General features: G+C 47.2%; 2 protein-coding genes across 3 annotated transcripts; both read left to right on the forward strand.

Annotated features, from left to right (window-relative positions):
- The first annotated feature begins 5401 nt into the window (after positions 1-5401).
- On the forward strand, positions 5402-7547 carry LOC9629764 (probable xyloglucan galactosyltransferase GT20). The gene is made up of 2 exons (XM_002987470.2): positions 5402-6443; positions 6500-7547. The coding sequence occupies exons 1-2, from the start codon at positions 5434-5436 to the stop codon at positions 7386-7388; spliced, it is 1899 nt and encodes a 632-aa protein (XP_002987516.2). The 5' UTR covers positions 5402-5433; the 3' UTR covers positions 7389-7547.
- A 1012-nt stretch (positions 7548-8559) lies between these two features.
- LOC9629765 (homeobox-DDT domain protein RLT1) lies at positions 8560-15232 on the forward strand. Of its 2 annotated transcripts, none has more exons than XM_024661375.1 (18): positions 8560-9138; positions 9255-9803; positions 9882-9919; positions 9983-10306; positions 10348-10443; positions 10495-10659; positions 10724-10937; positions 10991-11088; positions 11144-11230; positions 11296-11448; positions 11517-11672; positions 11723-11947; positions 12009-12779; positions 12838-13230; positions 13289-13858; positions 13914-14018; positions 14073-14327; positions 14385-15232. In XM_024661375.1, exons 1-18 carry the CDS (start codon positions 9027-9029, stop codon positions 15084-15086), a joined length of 5013 nt encoding a protein of 1670 aa, XP_024517143.1. In that variant the 5' UTR covers positions 8560-9026; the 3' UTR covers positions 15087-15232. The 2 variants fall into 2 exon arrangements, with proteins under 2 accessions (XP_024517143.1, XP_024517144.1); XM_024661376.1 differs by having other exon boundaries at positions 10354-10443.
- Positions 15233-19794: the final 4562 nt, after the last annotated feature.

Consider the following 19794-nt stretch of genomic DNA (forward strand, 5'->3'; position numbering starts at 1 on the left):
TTAATTATTTATTTAAGCTCTTTATTAAATAATAAATAAATAACTTATTTATGTGTAATAAAGGATAATTGTTTTTTGTTTATGTCATAATAAGAATATATAACCGCATGAGAGATATGATCTAGAAATTGCTCGTAACACATCCCTCCCTCCCGCAAAATGTAAAGATTAAAAAAAGTAATTCAATATGCCAAAAAATGCGTAAGGAAGAAGAAAAATGAATCTAGAAGTAATACTTTATTATAAATTTTAATATATAAATTATTTTATATACATTTTACTAGTTTTTATTTTTATCTATTAAGAAAAAACTTTATAAAACTAAATTATTAACCTATTATATATCTACTTTTAACCAATAATTGTTTTCCTAGATTATTAATTCTTATATTATACTATATAATACCAATTTATAAAATATTATTTTTTATTTTATTTTCTATCAAGAAGGTTGAGTATTATGAGTCTTTTGCATATTTTGCCTGGCTCAAATATTTTTTAACACAATATATTGTTTAATTATTATTATTTTCAAATATTTTATAGTGTAAGATTTGTGTGCGTATGTGTGTGTGTGTGTGTCTATATATATATATATATAACCCTAGTTAAATAATATACTAATTATGGTACTATAGCATATGTAGCACACCTTATGTCTCTTTGCTTAAGCCAACTGGAAAAGGGGCAATTACTTGATAAAAGAGCCCTTAATAGTAACTTTTCTTTTCCCAAGACCACCAAGATGGAACTTTGATAAAACTCTGCATTGTTACCATAGCCATAACTTGCCTAGTCTAAGAAAAGAGAGGTTTCATATTCTCTTCTCCCTTATACATTCTTCTGGATGTTTTATCCCTATTTATCCTCCAAGGTTCCAAGGATTTATGGTGACAGTATATTTAAATCTCATCCCACAATCACATGCGTTACAGCATATAAATTATCTATTTGGGACTAAATTTAATTCATCCATTCTTAAATAAAAGGTAGTGCAATTTGTTCTGAAAGGGCAAAGCCTTTTAACAATGTTTTATTCTAGTATTTGAGATTGTGTTTTTTATTCTTATTTCTTCATTCTCTTTTAGATTTAGATCTATATTAGCTTTTTGCAAAATCTAGAATTCTAACTATTGTTATATTTAGCTTTACTTTTCTTTTAATCTTCATTGCATTTTCTTCTTCTACCATGCCACGTTTTCATGAATGAAAGGATATATCACTTGAGGCTAATGACATTATTCTGTTAGATTGACTTTTTTGTGTTGTTATGATTATATATTGGTGTTACACCCATCTTTTGTATGTTGTTGTTTCCAACTTTCGTGGGATATGATTATATAGGTTGTCTTATTCTTGGTGCCCATTGATATGGAACATGATGTGATATCGATTAGCAAGCTATAGATAATGCAATCTAGTTGTTAGAGAATGTTTAAGGATTTAGTTTATAGGAAGATAATGTATACAAACTCATTCCAAATTATGATGATGAGCTTGATTATTTTAGAGATGAGTTGGTGTTGCGAATGTGTTGCAAAGGGGGAGGTGAGGGGGCTGGGGGGTTTCCAAATGTATAATAGTGTATAGTAGGGATAGTGGGTAGATCAAGCATAGCTGACCAATAACATAAAGATATAGGTACTCCACTAGCTAACATAGTGTGGAACTTAGGTTTAGACCATGAGCAGATGAATCAAATTTTTATGGAGAAAGGTTGAGTCTTTGTTAACCTTGATGTCATTTTGGACCATACTCACGCAAAACAAAGTCAGATATGCAAATGAGAGTTAGATTTTAGGGGCTATAGATATGTTAAAATAGCACTAAACTCTATTTAACTTTATTTTATGTGTTAGTATTAGCATTGGGATGTTAGATGCTTTAAGACTTTTCTAAATTGTTCCGTTCTTTTATCTTTACACTCTTTAAGTTGTACACTCAAAAGTCACTCTATGCTTTAGTTCCTTTGTTCCTTGGCTTCGGCTCCATTCCTTTATTCAATGGTCTAAGGCTTTGAAACTCAAGTTCCACTCCACTATCCTTGGACACATTGTATATAGCATGTAACATATAACATGTGCCACATAAAGGGTTTAAATTCCTCTTCATGGTTATTTTATGGTAAATCACCATAGAATAAAGGGTGAAAACCACTTGTGCTACTATTGGAGATTAAATGTTAATGTTTCAATTTGCCATCTGAATATTTCTTTTTACCTTCTACTCTTTCCCAACATTTTTTTATTTCTCAACTTAAACCATCTTCTCATGCTTCTAGTGTTTCTTCATCTATAGTGTTTTCTTCTTTTGACACGTCAATCATTTATAACTTATAATTCTCATTCTTAATCCAATATTGAGTTGAATTCTTCCTGACCTCCTCATACTAATCTAGATGTTAAGTATATGTATGAAGTTTGATTATTTCAATTTTGCTTCATTGGTAGAGCCTTTAATTAGTTCTAATGTTGAGCATTCCCACATTCCAAATGTTGAGTCATTTTGGCCAGAATTTCAAATTGAGTGTGTATCTTTACTTGTTAATGCTATTAAAAGCCTTTGTTTTACCATTTCTACTGAGAAATTTATGTATTTTCTTAAGAGTGTGAACATTTTTATTGATTTTCCTTTCTCAAGTGTTAAATTATATGTTAAGGAGGTTGAACAGTATGAATCTTTTACTTATATTATGGTGGTTAAAGTATTTTATGACAGGAAGTTCCCAACTTTGAGTATATATCCTTTTTTTTTATTTCCCCATTTCTGCATTGACAACTATTGAAAATTCCTCTTTCAAAGTTCTTTATCCATTTTTTCTTCTTTTATAATGATTTTTCCTCAATTTTTCTCACTTTCTCTTCTTTGCCCTAATACTTAAACTTTTTTTTCTTTAGAGGAACAAATGGGAGTTTGACCTTAACAATGGAATGAGGATAAGTAGATACAATAATGTAGTGAGAATGAATGGCATGAACTATAGAGTGAGGACAAATATAATGAGTTTAAATAGAATATCCAACCCCAATGTAATGAAATTGAACGAATGGGATAGTGAAATGAGGTTAAACACATATGGCAATGTAAGAATAAATAGAGCTAATGTTTCAAAACTTTTTTTTCATTTAAGGGGGGGATAAAGAGGTTATGAAAGACAAATAGAATGAGTCTAACCTCCTATATCTGGTGCTAGATAAAGACAAAGGTGGTGAGTCTGAGTTAACACGGGTTTGGATGTTGACGATATTGACTAGTCTTACTTATGGTTATAAATTTGACTTAATGGTTATCTCAAAGGATTTTTGGCAAGTAGATTTAAAAGTAGGATGTATTATTTGTTGCAATGGTATTTCATAGACTACAATAGTTTTTGAAGTCTTTTGTTTTGGTTTAAAGTTATAGCTTTGACATTGGTTTAAGCATTGGTAGTTGTGTATAGAGTTACAACTAGTTTATTAAAATTCTATATTCAATTAATATTAAACTTTGGTTTTGGATTTTGTTTCAATCATGGTTGTCAACAACTTTGTTAATGGTTTTATAGGAGTTTTAAATTTTTGTGGTAGTTTATAATCGCTTAATAGAAACTCCAAATGTTTCACCTGATTTATTATCATCACCTTTTCATCTTCCAGAGGGAGATGGTGTAAGATTTGTAAATATGTATTACTCTAATTAGGTAATACACTAATTATAGTACTATAGTATATAGATTATTCATTTGGGATTGAATCTAATCCATTCATTCTTGTATATAAACCTAAATCTCAATTAATATATCTATTCCTATATATCTGTATTTCAAAATATTAAAATATAAATATATTATCAAATTTTAAAAACTTTTTTGTCAATTAAAATTATAAATCTAAATTATTATATAAATAATAATATAAATTTTATTTTAATTTTATAGTAGAACTTCTATTAACTAAAATTTAAAATCAAACTTTATTTTTCTTAAGTAAAGGGTGGTAGTGCATATACTTAAAATATGCTTGGATATTTGAAAATATTCTACTGTCTAATAGCTGTTAATTTATATACATGTTTAAAATTTATAACCTTTCCTAAACATTTTCTAGTTTATTCTAATTTATTCTATGATAGATGTAAATTATAAACATAATTGGATTAATAAATAATACTACACACATTTTCCTTGAAGAGTCAGTTTTTTCACCTTCATGTGTTGGCCCTTAATCAACCACGAATGGTCTTAAGCTCTTTTTGTCTTGTTCTTTCTATGTCTAGCTGGAAAAAGAAATTTCTGTTGATCTTGACAAGGCTTGTTCCTGCTTGTGCAAACATGTGTCAGCCCTGGAGGGCCTGGATAATGCTTCGAAAGGATTAGCGAGAGAGAAACCCAAGTCGGGTGAAGCAACACGTTTTACCTCTAGCAGAGGGGAAGCAGCTCTATTATTTGTCTGGCCAAGGTGATTGCAAATTTTCGATGTTTGTGCATTTTTTTTCGAAAGCAGGTACACTATCTATGTAACATACTTGCGTTGTCACATTATGGTTTCGCATGGTAGTTCAAAGGTTTCGTGAGCATGGAGGCATTGCATGTTTTCTTGTGGTAGCTGCGTTGGAAACATCAGCTCCGTATTCACTCTTCTTTGAGAGACGTCTGCCATACAATTTCTCGGCAAAGGTCTTGAAGCGTGGTCTGATTCCCTTGGAGACATAGTTAGCTGGTTTGTCCTGATACTGGATGGATTTGCAACAAGAGCAATGGGATCCCTTCTTCTTCTTCTTTTCCTTCTCCTTCAGCTTCTTCCTGAGAGGTATTGCATTTAAAGTTCCTTGTATTCTACCATTCTTTTTCTCTCACCAAAGTCTTGTTGTTCACAGACTGAAAGTTTGAAAACTCTCAGCAATAAATCCCGGTGTCCCTTTCGATCTGCTACGCGTGGCACGCTGCCTGGCTGGTTCAAGCGAGCAGACGGGCTTCTCTGGCATGTCTTTAAATTTCATAAAACACAGAAAAGCTCTGGAGGAGGGACGAGACTCTTTTTGTCGTCAGCAATAGAAGTATGTGACCTAATGGTTTTACCATCATGTTTTACATGCTCTCCACACAAGCATCCAACAAAGCGGATCATACGTCGATATCGAGATCAAAGCGATCCCTGATCACGCCACAAGATTTGGAAGGAATGACGGTGTCAACGACATTATAGCTTTTCCAGGAAATACCAGTCATCCCACTGCAGCCATTAAAATCTCTTGCAGGAAGTTCATGACTTGCCATGCCTACGCCTGATTTTGCTGATTCTCGTTTGCAGGAAAGACTGGAAGAGAGAGCTCAAGCCGTACGGAATGGTTGGTTGATTAAGTTATTGTCTTGTTCCAGGACACTGAGTCGAGCACCACCTCTGTCTTCTTACATGCAGGAAGCCTCTGCCGCAATGTACTGGTACATCGTCTGAAATGGTGACCAGAGTTTTTCAAGGCGCAAAGCCCGACGGGGTCATGGCCAAGCGGATGAATGCTGCGCTCCTGCTGCTGTTGCTTAGAAGGTTGATAATTGTTCCTTCCATGCTGCTCATTTGCGTTTTCTGCATTTGGACTGTGTTTGGATTGGCAGCATTCACAGTTTTCTCTCAATCTCGCCACTGCACAGCTCAAAAATGCACGTCCCTCGCCAGGAGGTGGATTGTGTTGTCCGAGCTGAAGTCCTCGGAGGCTTTTCCCTCCAATCTGCTGCTCAAGGAGCAAGTGCTGCCAAGCGATGGATTTGGGAGGTCGACCAAGTCCACCACCACGGATCATCAGCAGGGAGCCGAGGATGGAGATACTGTGACAGATTTGGAGATGGAGGACGCTGAGGCTGCTGGTAACAACGGTCATAGACGTGGTGATGAAGAGGCGAGTCTACCCTTGGAGCTCAAGTCCCTGGGATTCTCAGGTGAGAAGGGCAATGCAAGACGACAGATGATCGAGAACAGGGTGCTAGGAACAGGGGAGGAGGATGTGGAAGACGAGGATGACGACTATGGTGAAGACGAAGACGAAGCTGATGAGACTCAAGAGGACAGCAGAGTTATCAGGCCGGGACTTTTGCGGATCATGGACGAGTTGCGAGAGCACTCTCGGAACGAGGACAATGCAGTGGAAGAACCATCGTCGTCGTGCAGCGGGAAGTGGATCTACAGCTACAACCTTCCGGCGAGATTCAACGCGGACCTGGTTGCTCTGTGCGACCGCATTCTCCCGTGGTACTCGATGTGCGACTACTTCGAAAACTCTGGCATGGGCAAGGCGGTGACGACGGACAGGGCCGGGGTGCTCAAGCCCGCCGGGAGGTGGCACAAGACCAACCAGTACATGCTCGAGGTCTTGTTTCACGCTCGGCTCAAGGAGTACGCCTGCCTCACGGATGATCCGGCCAAGGCGCAGCTCTTCTACATCCCATACTACGGAGGCCTGGACGTGTTCCGGTACGTAAAAACGCTTCTCTAGCTCCTCGAGAGACCGACACACGATGCATGCACAGGTACCACTACGCCAACGTGAGCTACGAGCAGAAAGACGAGCTCGGGGTGGAGCTCATGGGACTGCTCGAGCAGCACGAGTCGTGGAGGCGAAACGGGGGGATCGATCACTTTTTGGTGCTGGGAAAGATCACCTGGGACTTTCGCCGGACGGACACCGAGTGGGGAAACACGCTGCTGATGCTACCGGGGCTCGAGAACGTAACTCGACTGCTGCTGGAGCGCGACCCCTGGAACGCCAACGACGTCGGAGTGCCGCACCCGACGTACTTCCACCCGGCCTCGGATAGGGACGTGGAGGAGTGGCTGCATGCCGTGGCGTCGTCCCGCCGCGACGCGCTCTTCAGCTTCGCGGGCATGCCGCGGACAACCGACTCCATCCGCGCGGTGCTCATCGCCATCTGCACCAGCCAGCCACGACTCTGCCGCTTCCTCGAGTGCTCGGGGGACGTTTGCCTCCGGCCCGAGTCCACCACGGAGCTCTTCCTCGCCTCGCACTTCTGCCTCCAGCCAGTCGGGGACAGCGCGACGCGGAGGTCGGTCTTCGACTCGCTCATCGCGGGATGCATCCCCGTGCTCTTCAGCCAAGAGACGGCCTACGTCCAGTACCCGTGGCACTTGCCGGCTCGGCTGGCCGACTACTCGGTCTACGTCCCCGCCGAGGACGTCAAGTCGGGCACCGTGGACATTGCCCGGCTGCTCGCGGCGATCTCGCCATCCCGGCGGCGGCGCATGCGACGTACCATCGTCACTCGGATCATCCCCCGACTCCTCTACGCCGCCCCGGCCGCCAACCTCACCACCTTTCGGCGGGATGCGTTCCAAGTCTCCATTACGAGCTTGCTGGAGAAGTCTAGATCCGCGCTCGCGGCCCTGGAATCAAAGTTATAGTTTTGCTTGTGCTTGTGGTCGATTGAGTGAGATCTAAAGGTGTTGTGACAAGCAAGAGCATTGCCGTGGGTGGGGTCTGCTTCCACTGCGAAAAAGAGAGACGCACTCTTTAAAGTTTGTTGTGTGGATTTCACACACTCGCGATTGTTTGCGTGACAATGCCATGAAACTCGCCCGATGAAGACGAGACGATCCTTGGCCAGATTGCGAGATCGAGCGATACTGCTTTGCTAGACAACTGCTGGTCCGTGAAGAACAAGGACACGCGGGTGGGGTCTCTCAAGAACTAGACCCACCGGGAATATTCCGCTAACGGCGGTTGACGCCCGGCATGATGCCCATGCCATGCCATGCCCATCATATGCGGTCATGGTCCCATTCATCGCTCCCTCTTTGTGTTCTTCGTCGCGTGATTTGTTTTTGCCTCCCACGCCCCCATCCAAGTTAAAACCAAACAGAACCATCCCTCCGCGCACCATCCGATCTCCGCCGCCACCGCCATCTCCTCCGTCCAATCCATCCACCTCGCAAATTCCGTAGACCAAGCACACAAGAGCGAGAGAGAAAGAGAGAGAAGCACAAAAAAAAAAAAAAAAAGAACGAACAAAGAGAAAGAAGAACGCGAGGCAAAAGAAAAGCGCTCCTTTTGGTCGTGTAGTGTAGTGTAGTGTAGCCATCCAGCCAAGCCCAGCCCAGCCCAGCCCAGCCCGGCCACCATTTTGCGCCATCGTAGAGCCACAATCGCCCATCACCGCCACCATTGGGTTTTGTTGGCTAGTCGTGCGTGCCGGAGAGAGTGAGAAAGAGAGAGAGAGTGAGTGAGAAAGAGCCAGTCGTCCATCCAGTAGGAATTTTTTTTTCCTTAATTTTGTGTGTGTGTGGTGGAGTAGTAGTGGTGGTAGTAGTAGTCGTCGTCGTCCAAACCCAACCCCATCACCATGCTCATGAGGAAGAAGATAGAAGGAACCAACAACAAGACGAAGTCGTCTCCCTTGTTCTTCACCCCACCCGATTCCCCCGATCCGATATCGTCCCCGCCACCCCAATCCTCGCCGCCACCGCCCCGCTTGCTCCTGCTGCCGCTGCCGCTGCTACTGCTGCTGCCGCGGCCAAGGAGAAAAAGGAAAAGAAAGAAAGAGAGAGAGACAGAGAGAGAGAGAGAAGGAAGTTCTAAGAGAGAAGAATTAGAACTCTTTGCGAGCGAGCGAGGCGAGGCGAGGGCGCGCGAGAGTGAGAGTGATCACACACCCCAATCCCACAAACAAGCCCTCTTCTCTCTCTCCTTCTCACTCTCTTCTCTCTCAAACTAGACTATACCACGCACCCAAATCCGTGTTGTGAGATTAAGATTAGCAGTCTCGGTCCCCGGTGGTGGTGGTGCTTCTCCTCCCCATCCATCCATCATCCCCAGAAAAGGCCACCAGTTTTTTTTTTTTTTTTCCTTTCTCTCCTCTTTGTTTCCTCCTCTCCCATCCCATCTCTTGTTCTTTCCCCCTTTTTCTCTCCGTTTGGTACCCGATTCATCCGTGTAGCGTTGCCCTTCCATTCGATCTCTCGCTTGCTCGCGTAGATCCGCGCCGGAGGCGACTTGGGTTGCTCGGATCTGGGGTGCGGCCGTGTTCTTGAGCGCGCTGGGGCATGGAGGGCGACGACAAGCCGCGCAAGGGAGAGGACAAGGATAAGGGTCTCAACACCAAGCGCAAGATGAAGACGCCCTCGCAACTCGAAATTCTCGAGAGGGTCTACGCCGGTGAGTGATTCCCCTCCCCTCGCTCTCGATCGATTCGTGCTTCTTCCTGTGGTGGATTGATTGGTTTTCTCTCTTTTTTTTTTGTGTGTGTTCTTCGTGTTCTTCGTGCTGTTTAGAGGACAAGTACCCCTCCGAGGTGGTCCGCGCGGAGCTCTCCACGAAATTGAGCCTCACGGACAGGCAGCTCCAGATGTGGTTCTGCCACCGGCGGCTCAAGGACAGGAAGGGCGACGAGGGCGGCGCCCCTCCTGGAGCTCCCGCCGCGACCTCGTCAAAGAAGCAAAAGAGGAAGAAGGACAAAGAAGCTGCCACCGGTGCTGGCGGCGCGGCGCTCCTCTTGCTGCCTCCTCCTCCGCCTCTTCCTCCAAATCCAAGCCCAGCGTCCATGCTTGGAGCAGCGGTCGATCTCCCGGATGCCAAAGTAGCAGCAGTGGCAGCGCCGGCGGGTGGCGAGGAAGTCGCCAAGGCGACGACGATGACGACGAAAAAGGAAGGTGGCGGTAAGAAGCGGAGCGCGGCAGCCATGGCCGCCGAGGAGCTCAAGCGCGAGCGGGAGGTGATCACTCTGGTGGAGCAGCAGCTCGGGGAGCCGATCCGAGAGGACGGACCCGTGCTGGGAAGGGAGTTTGATCCGCTCCCTCCCGGACCCTTCGACACTCCTATAGGTACGTAAGCATGGCTGGATATGTCTGTGGTTTCGCGAAAACGCAGTGCTTGAGATGATTTGTGTGCTTGCATGGCAGACTCGTCGACGTTCTCGCTCAATGCGGCCGAGCTCAAGGTAAGATCGAGGAAGAGTTTGTTCTCTCGGTCGTGTTCTCAGGCGTGTTTTCGTGTTTTTCAGGCTCCAGGAGCTCCAGAGTTGGGTAGCAGCCGGCGGACATCCCCGCTGACGAGCAGCAGGACGATTCCCCGGGAGCACCAGTTCATTCCGGAGCATCCAACCGGAGCTCAGTTCCAGCCTTGCAAGCTGGAGAGGGACGGCAAAGGAAAGGCGCAGCAGAGTAGCAGCTCGCTCACGGATGCCAGAGTTCCGAACCTCTCCTTGAATTTCCTGCCGCATGGTGACGCTGATGCCGGCGTGGAGGAGCAGCTACTCAAGCCGTCTCACGTCGTGATTCCTGAAATGCCCGAGCCGCCGCAACCCGGAAGCAGCAAGAAACGCAAGGTAAAAATCTTAGCTTTGAGGCCAGGCTTACGTGTGCATAGGTCCAGAGTGACGACGCAAAGCTCGCCCGGGAGCTCGAGGCCCAAGAGAAGAAGCTCAAGAGAGAAGCTGAGAAGCAGGAAGCGGCACGCCGCAAGGTAAGCTAACTTACTTTGTTCTTTATAGTCTGTGACACGGTTGGCTGGCAGAGGGAAGAGCAGGAGAGAAAAGAGATCGAGAAGATCAACAGAGAGAGGCAGAGGGAGCTGGAGAAGATCAACCGCGAGAGGCAACGCGAGGAGGAGAGACATCAACGCGAGCAGAAGAAAGAACAGGATCGCTTGGAGAGACTGGCTCAAAAGGAGCAGCAACGGGTGAGGGTGTATGGCTTTCAAAGTTTAGGACTAGCTGATCACGAGACATTGGTGGTGGTTTCAGCTGGAGAAGTTGCGCTTGAAGGAGGAGGTCCGGCGGCAAAAAGAGGCTGCGAAGCTCCAGGCCGCTTACGAGCGAGCGACCGCAAAGAAGCTTGCCAAGCTTTCCACGGGTCTGATGGACGACGAGCAGCTAGAACTCATGCAGATGGGCGCGTTTGTTCAAGGACTCGTCTCCGGTGATATGGAGGGTGGCTCGGCTTTCGACCCAAGCAAAGGTTTGGAGCTATCTTGCTGTTCTTGTGTTTAAAGTTTTCTATTTTCCGCGCAGTGGAGCTTAAGAAGTACCCGCCAGCTTCAGTGCGGATGAAGAAGGTTCTTGGAGTCTCGCCTTGGGATTCTGTGCAGAACGTTTCCAATCTTCTTATGGTGAGCGCTAGTTTTTTTCCAGCTTCCAGCCAACTTAACTCGTGTTGCCAAACAGGTCTGGGGATTCTTGACCACATTCTCGGACGCCATTGGGCTGTGGCCATTTACAGTCGACGAACTCGTCCAGGGGCTTCATGACTTTGTAAGTTTTTGAGCGTTGCTCGTCCTTGGCCTGCTAGAGCTTCGTGCTTTTCCACGTTTGTGCAGGATTCCAGGCTCCTCAACGAAACTTACATTGCGCTGCTGAGGACTTTGATCAGAGATGTGGAAGATGCCGCGCAAGCAGCGGCGAGTGGAACCGCTGGAAGTCAGCACGCGATTGCTGTTGCGGCTGGTGGTCACCCGCAGATTGTTGAAGCCGTAAGCTAGCGGTTTTTTCCTTCTTCTGTCTTGCGTGTTTCTTGACCAGGCATGGTGTGCTCTCGCAGGCTTATACGTGGGGTTTTGACATTCAGGAATGGGGCCAGCATATGAGCCCTCTAACGTGGCCAGAGATCCTTAGACAGTTCGCACTGGCAGCCGGTTATGGACCGAGGTGGAAGAAAAAAACGCAGTCACCCGATGCAAAGCCGGATTGTATCGAGGTATTTTTTATTCCTTCTCGTGTTTTTCTCTTACGTGCCGTGTCGTGCAGATACACGATGGCCACAACGCGAATGCGATCGCGACGCTGCGCTCCGGGGCTGCTGCAGTGAATGCTGTAGCTCTCATGCGTGGCAAGCATGGCACTCGACTAAAGGTGCGCAAGGGCCAGACTCCCAAGCTTACTCCGGGAACTGTCAAGTACGCTGCGTTCCACGTCCTGTCCATTCAAGGCAGCAAGGGCCTTACCATTCTGGAGCTAACAGACAGGATACAGGTAACTCGAATAGATGTAGACTTTGCTCGTTAAGCTGTCTAAGAGGGGGCTCGTGTTGCAGAAATCAGGCCTTCGGGACTTGTCATCGAGCAAGACACCGGAGGCGTCGATCTCAGCTGCCTTGTCCAGAGACACGTATCTGTTTGAGCGTGTTGCGCCGTCAACTTACTGCGTCCGTTCGCCGTTTCGAAGGGACCCGGACGATGCGGAAGATGTGCTGCAAGCTGCACTGGAGAGGACGTATTTGTATCAGACTCGGCAGCTGGACCCGGAGAAGGCAGACGAGGACGTGGAGGATGCCGAGGAGGAGTCCGAAGGCGAAGAGCACGAGGTTGAAGAAGCGGAGCATGAAAGCGAGCATATGGACGCGGAAGTGGAACGGGCCGAGCAGCATCAACAGCACGAGGATGCTCGCGAGCACGACGAGAGCGGGCATGCCTCCGAGAGCTACGAGACTCCACGGAGGGGTAAAGTTATTCTGCGGTTAAAAACGGGGAAGCCTCAAGATAGTGCGGGTGAGGCAACAGCAACAGCAGCAGCTGGAACAGCGGAGAGCTTTGAGACGGAAACACCAGCAGCAGTAGCAGCAGTAGCAGCACTAGCAGATTCCAAGGACGATGCAGTGAGGCACTTGCGGCCCCCGCCTGATGCTCTCAGGAAAGTTGACAATGACGACGAGATGGAAATTGACGAGAGCCAAGTGGGAGAGCCGTGGGTGCAGGGGCTCATGGAAGGAGAGTTTGCGGACTTGAGCATTGAGGAGCGGCTGAATGCTTTGGTGGCTCTCGTGGATGTGTTGAACGAAGGCAACACCATCAGATCAGTGCTTGAGGTACCTACATTTTGTTTCTTCTCTTTTTCTAGTGTGTCAACCTTTTCAACGTTTCTAGGAACGATATGAATCGGCCTCGGCTCTTAAGAGACAACTGTGGGAGGAAGTTCAGGTGGACAAGCGTCGTATCAAGGAGGAGGCAAGCAAGTCGGCTGCCAAGTCCGAAGTGCCGGACGATGAGAGGCCCGCTGGTTCCGCTGCGGAGTGCGACAACGGGGCCTCGACCTCGGCAGCAGCGCATGCGGACAAGTCACGGGTTCAGATAAAAGCCGAGATCAGGTTGAGAGCCGAGAAGCTCTACGTGATCAGGTCCATGCCTCTTGGTTTAGATCGGAGACACAACAGGTACTGGCAGTTTGCAGCGTCAAACGGTGGTGAGGATCCTGGTCGTGCGAGAATCTATTTCGAGTGTAACGAAGATGGACACTGGGAAGTTATAGACACGGAAGAGGTACGAAGAAAGCCTGTCTCTCATCTTCGCTTCGCTCACGTTTCGTGATTGAATGCAGGCTTTAGATGCGCTCATGGCATGCCTAGACACACGCGGAGCAAGGGAGGCGAGCCTCTATAACATCTTAACTCACATAGGGGGCCCCGTCAGGAAAGCTATGAAGAGTCTTGCTCAGTCGAGAGCGTACGTGGAGTCATCCAAAGGCAAGGCGGAGGGAAGTCCGTCTAGTGGAGTTTTCGGACCGTCGGACGCCTCTCCAGAGGTGCCAAGCGCCATTCCAGTTGAACTTGGAAGGTCCACACTTGAGATCCAGCACGCCATGGATCGCTTCAAGGACCTGGACAGATGGCTCTGGAACCGGTGCTTGGCAAGAGGAGGGAAGAACCTCAAGGCTCTCAGCCTGGGAAACAAACGAGACGTGGAGATGTTGGCCACCTGCGAGCTGTGCCATGGCTTGTACTGGCCGGATGAAAACCACTGCCCGTATTGTCACGCCATGGTTGAGAGCTCCAAGTTCTCTAGTCACGTTCGCGAGTGCGAAAGCAAGCTCGAGGCAAAGCAGGGAATTGGATATCAACTTCTTCCATCTCGGCTACAGCTGCTCAAACAACTCTTGTTGTCTGTGGAGGTATGCGGAAGCTTTCTAGTTCTTTGCGCGTTTCTAATGCTTGTATCGCCCTTAGGTGGCTGTTCCAGCGGAAGCGTTCAAGGATTCATGGACGAGTGACTCCCGGAGGATCTGGTGTAGTAATGTCAAGGCTGCATCGTCGTCGAGCGAGCTTCTTGAGGTAAGCCCCGGAGTGCAGTGCTACTTGTGTTGCTGACTTTGTGGGTTGTGGCAGGCCCTCACCGAGCTGGAGAGCTGTGTGGACGAGAACTGGATCTCTTCGTCTTTTGAGACTGCAGAAAAGGCCTTGAGCACAACAGCACTGGGGAGCAACTCAAGGAGGAAAAACTTGCCTTGGATCCCGCAGACAACAGCGGCAGTGGCGTTGCGGCTAAGTGCGTTTGATGCAGCCATAGCTTTCAGCACGGAGCAAAGACAGCAGCTGGAGGAGACTTACCAGAACAGCGACCATGGCTTCCACCGCGGGACTGTAAGTCCTTGGTATCTATTCTTTTTCTCTCAGCGTTTCATTCTTCTGTGCACGCAGGCGGACGAGGCGGCTCCCAACGCAAATGAGTTTGCGGCAAGTCCCCAAGGGACGAGCTCCCCGGACAGCGGCTCACCGCTGGAGGTACAAAACGGGCATGTCCGAATGCGTTCTCCGCAGCACCACCGTTCGAGCTACCTGGAAGAACAGCACGAGGAAGAAGACAATCAACAGCAGGAAGTGGAGAAGCAGCAACAGATGGAGCAGCAGCAGCCGGGAAGAGGCCGTCTGCTGTTCCGTTTTCCTGGACGAAACGTCGAGCACCGTCAACAGGCGCAAGCGGGAGCATCGGGTGGGGGTGGTGAGATGGATGAGAGCTCGGACGAGGACGACGAGGAAGGCCAGGGTTGGGAGAGGCAGGGATCGGACGAGCACTCTTATGAAGATGATCAGCAACACCATCACCAGCAGCACCACCACCACCAGCAACAGGAGGAGGAGGAGGAGGATGAAGAGGAGGGGCAGCAAGCACCGCAACACTTCTACGATCGTCAAGAACAGGAGGAAATCAACAGCATGATAATGGGCGAAGAGGAGAGCTATGATGAGGAGGAAGAGGAGGAAGGCGAGGAACTCCACCGCCAAGAACAGCAGCAGCGGCAACAGCACCATGGACAGCACCATGGAGATTACGAAGAAGAGGAGGAAGTGGAGGAAGAGGAAGTGGAGTTAGAGGAGGAGCTGTCCGAGGAATCGAGCTGAGAGAGAGAGAGAGAGAGAGAGAGAGAGAGAGAGTACGGTGTAGTCAAATGCCACACAGTGGCAGCGGAGAAGATATGAATTATTCAAGATAAACTCTATAGCTCTGTAAACATCACGCTCCCAAGCTTGTGAGAGAGTTTCAGCGATTCAGTGACCATGATGATGTTGAGTCGCACGACGAGAGCCTTCCATGCTGGTGGAACAAGTGCTTCTTCACGACCTCCCACTGCCCTTTATCCGGACATAGAACTGGTAGCTTTCTCTTCTCCGTTTGCTGGCCATCGGATTCTTCCTGATTGGTAAGTGTGTGAAACCGAGGAGTCAAGTGATCCAAGCAAATACCTTGTGCAGCTACATCTTCCTGATTGCCACCACCATCGACCGCAGAACACCCAGTGACACAGCATGCCATCCTTGGAGACACTATAAGGGCAGATCCCACCCTCAGTGCTCTCGGTGAAGAAGACGCCATCGACAACATTGCGGTGCGCGTGAGTGTGAAAATCTTCACTGCAAGGTCCTTGCGGCTGCAGATGATTTATATTGTTTGCTACTCATGATTTGCGTAATTCATATGCTAATTGAGTACTCAAGATGATGTTTTAGTCAACAATGTCATCCATTCTAAGAAATAATTTGTATACATTATTAATATTTATATTACCACAATAAATTTCCTTAGCCATAATATATTATAAATGGAAAAATATAATTATGTCAAAATTAGACGATATCAAGATATATAAGAAGAAAATCACCATTCAAAAAGTCTAGTTAGGCAAATCAATGAAAGGGAGAGATAGTCACAAACTATGCCAATAAGATATAAGCTAGCTAGCCCACATTTGATTTGGCATACTCCAAGCAAGAGCAAAAATTACATTTGATAATATTATATATGCTCATGTTTCAAGATTACATCTAGTGTGTTGTAATTTTGTGATTACATTTTTTTTTTGGCATAAACTTAAAGCGTGTCTGTATAAACTAAAGTACAAAAGTTTTTTAAATGGATGTTAATCACAGCTTTTGTTACCAATCAGATTTTCTTGGGTTTGGGTATCAGCCCTATTTAACATCTATGATCAGATTGCTAGCTCATTACTACAAAATCAAGTTCATTCCTTCTACCAAGGAAAATCTTCTCTAGGTTTTACATTGTCTGTTATTGCTTTAGTCCAACAGTGTTGATCTAAACTTAAATATATAATAACAAAGATAATGTTCAGTTTATGTTCATTATATTTGTCGTTTTCTTTCCTGCAAAAGTAGAATGGCAACAAATCCCCACAATAACCTCCACTCATTCCCTTTGAAAGAGAATGTTTGGTGTGAGAGTGGAGGCATGCTAAGCCCAGTGCTAAGGATGGTGTTTAAGGGAAGCCATGCCTCAACACAACATCTCCCCTACACCACAACAAGACAGCCGAAAGGTAGCTTTGTCCAGTGCTTACTCTCTCCCTCTCCACATTATCGTTGTCAGGCAATATACCAAAATGTGGAGTCTCCTCATTCCAATGTCATAGCTATCCAAAAATTCATCAGCACCAGTGAGAGAGTTTTGAATATCCCTTGGTTGATTGATTGAGCTGCAAAATAGAAGGGCTCATTTTTTGGGTTAGAGCATATTCATGCATATCTTCCAAACTAACATTGCTGGCATGGCCAGATATGCCCAAGCCAGGCATCAGGTTCTTTGAGGCTGAGGGAAGTGACCATCATCAAGGTGCTCACGGTGTGTTCCAAACCCTGGGAGCCATCCCAGGGGATTGTGAGGTAAACACGCTGGTGAGCATGGTGGAAGCTTGCTTGATGCCAAGGCGGGTGGAGCATCGCAACCAGCACTGCAAGGCTGACATTCTCGACCTCTTGCTTGAATCTCACTGTCAGGATCGTTCTCAACGCTTGTGCTTGGATTGAAGCTTTGGAGTGATCCACCAAAGCTTGATGCAAAGTTCGCTGTTGGGAGCCCCGGCAGCGTCATGTCCCTGTTCTTAAAGTTTTGAGCAACAGTCTCGACAAATGCAGAAGAGCTAGGGTGATTAGAACAAAAATTAGAAGATTTCTGCAAAAGCAAAAGCAATCTGGTAATTACATACTTTTAGCTTTTTTAATATCATAAATGTTCCTACTATGCCGATTGAGCATATCATAAACGTTCCTACTATGTTGGTGATGATCCAGCTAAGAGTCAATGATTCCAATCCAGTTATGATGATGGTGATGACAGGAAGAAGACTTGATAATCCTAATCCAGCTATGATGCTGATGCTAACATAAAGAAGAATCAATATAACATTGGTGATGGTGCTGGTGGTGGTCCTAGTGCTGGTGCAAGTCCCTGTGCTATTCTTTGCCCCTGTCCCCATCCTCTGTGGTGGTGGTGGTGGTGAGGATGGTGGCAGTGGTGGTGACAGTGGTGGTGGTCGTGGTGAGGATGGTGGCAGTGGTGGCAATCGTGTCTCCTCACCCAGCATGCTCTCCTCAACCATTGATGGTTCCTCATCCATGGAACCCATGGACGACGATTGTGGACACATCTCCTCACCCATAGACTCCCAGACCAGTGAGACCAACTCCGCCATGAACTCCTGGACCACCGGCGGTGGCGTTGACAGCAGCGGAGGCAAAGGAGGCGGTGGCAGCTGTAGCGGCAATTGCTTCAATAGCTCTTGGAGTCGCTCCTCCACCACTGCCACTCGCTGCTCCACCACTGCCAATTGCTGCTCAAGGAGCGCCACTCAGTGGTAAATGATATCATCACTATTGATCCACCCAAACCCTTCCCAAAAGCCCTACAAGAATAATATTTTATCTTGATTCAATCCTTTTTACCAAAAAGGACGTTTTGTATCCTTTTTGGCCAAAAAGGATACCTTTGCTGCTCCATCAGACCGTGGAAAGCGGCATGTCAACTGGCTGAACACGTCAAAGGTGGCGGACTTCCATCGACGGTCCCGGACGCGGTGGCCGGAGTATACAACTCCAAGGGTGGCGGCACTTGGATGAGCGTCACCAAGACGCTCGAGGGGTGGGCTTGGATGTGACGTGCTCGGCTCAGGGGGATACCAGTTGGCAGTGGAGACGCAGACGGCCATGCAAGTGATCCCCACGGACCCTGGACAGGTCAACTCGCAGGAGAGTGGTGCTGCAAGCCAGACAGGTGTGGTTCCAAGAGGTGCTACTGGCGAGTGTAGTTCACCGGGACGCGCGTGAGGCAGTGGTTCCTATTGTTCCACGCTCTTGCTCTTAGTTGGGGCCGAGCATAGGTAATGGGAGAAGGTAGTCATTTTTGGAGGCAGTTGTTGCTGCAAGATAGGGACTTGAGAGTGGGCATGAGCTCCCTGTTCCTCAACTGGATTGTTCTGCCAATGCAAAGCTCCTGTAACAAAGCCAACTTAGTACATGTTTCCTTCTAACTGGATGCCTACCAGTAAGAACTCCAAATGAGGTGTCTTCTCTAGGTACTGTGCAAGTGCATCTCCAAGGTACGAAAGTGAAATGTTGCAGACAACAGCACTGATCACAGAGATGTCTACGGCCTCCACGCATTTCTGAATCAGCAGCAGTTCGTTCAACCGGAGTGCCAGCATCAGTGCTCGTGAATAACGCTTGCTTTCCAGCGCATCATTGATTGCCTACACAAAAGGCAACGAAAAGCTTCACATCCAGTGTGCTCGTAAACACCAATCGTACCTCTGGTTCGACATCCACTGGGATCAAAAACAAGGTTGTCCATTGAGTAGGCTTTCCGTTGTTGCCGCTGCTGCCAGTTGGAGATATCCTGACGCACTTGGTGCACATAATTGGCCCCGCAGCGTCCTGTGCCAACTTGCCTCTAACTTGATCATCGACACTGAGTTATCAATCAGAACTCCTGTCTCTGGACTTCCTAAACTCGAAGAGAATGACGGCAGCAGGTCCTATACCATCCAATGAATAGTTGTGAGATATCTGAAGCCTTCGTAGCAAAGCCTGCACAGACGATATCTCGCAAGCATGAAAGCCAAGCGAGCTTGTGCGTGATACCTGGTCCGTGGCATCGTACATGCAAATGTACTTGCTGGTTCCTCCAGCAAGCAGTAGGCTGCCGTCGTGTAACGCATTTGCCCGAGCTCGAGTTAGCGGCCGTTCTTCTATCGCTCATCAATCTCCCTTCTGCAACCTCATGCCTGCCTTCTATTGTGCCCATTAGCACTCCGTCAATCTGGTCCCAGAAGTGGATCTGACCATCAAGTGTTGAGCAGCCCAGTTGCTTTCCATCCGGGCAGTAAACCACGATGAGCACGTCATGCGTATGGGTGAAATTTTCAACCCTGCCCTTGCCTTCAAACACATCCACAGGCGCACGGTTTTGTCCTGTGACGAGGAAGCCAAGAACTCCTGTCAAGATGTGTTAGAAAGTGGAAAGGATTGTTGCGTAGGAGTACGCACGTCTGTAGGAGAAGAGGCCAAACCATGAACCGGTCCCTCGTGACCACTGAGGACACGCTGCTTTCATGGACCAAACGTATATCTAGCAAGAGCAGTAAAGCTTGAAATGAATTGAGAAAAGGAGAGCGAGTAGAAAGAGACAAGATACCTGGAATGCGTGTTCCAGCACAGATGATCTCTCCACTTTGGTCTGCAGCCAATGACACAAACTGGGCCTGGTGACGGTTTGATAGCGCATCAGATCCCATGCACGCATAGTACCATCGAGAACATT

The sequence above is a fragment of the Selaginella moellendorffii genome, unplaced genomic scaffold (genome assembly GCF_000143415.4).
Source record: "Selaginella moellendorffii unplaced genomic scaffold, v1.0 SELMOscaffold_82, whole genome shotgun sequence".
Classification (NCBI taxonomy): Eukaryota; Viridiplantae; Streptophyta; class Lycopodiopsida; order Selaginellales; family Selaginellaceae; genus Selaginella; species Selaginella moellendorffii.

Coding starts and splice junctions, on each gene's coding strand:
- LOC9629764 (XM_002987470.2), top strand. CDS start 5,434: ATGGTGACCAGAGTTTTTCAAGGCGCAAAGCCCGACGGGGTCATGGCC. Junction 6,444..6,499: donor GGAGGCCTGGACGTGTTCCG/GTACGTAAAAAC, acceptor ATGCATGCACAG/GTACCACTACGCCAACGTGA.
- LOC9629765 (XM_024661375.1), top strand. CDS start 9,027: ATGGAGGGCGACGACAAGCCGCGCAAGGGAGAGGACAAGGATAAGGGT. Junction 10,307..10,347: donor GAAGCAGCAAGAAACGCAAG/GTAAAAATCTTA, acceptor ACGTGTGCATAG/GTCCAGAGTGACGACGCAAA. Junction 14,328..14,384: donor ATGGCTTCCACCGCGGGACT/GTAAGTCCTTGG, acceptor CTGTGCACGCAG/GCGGACGAGGCGGCTCCCAA.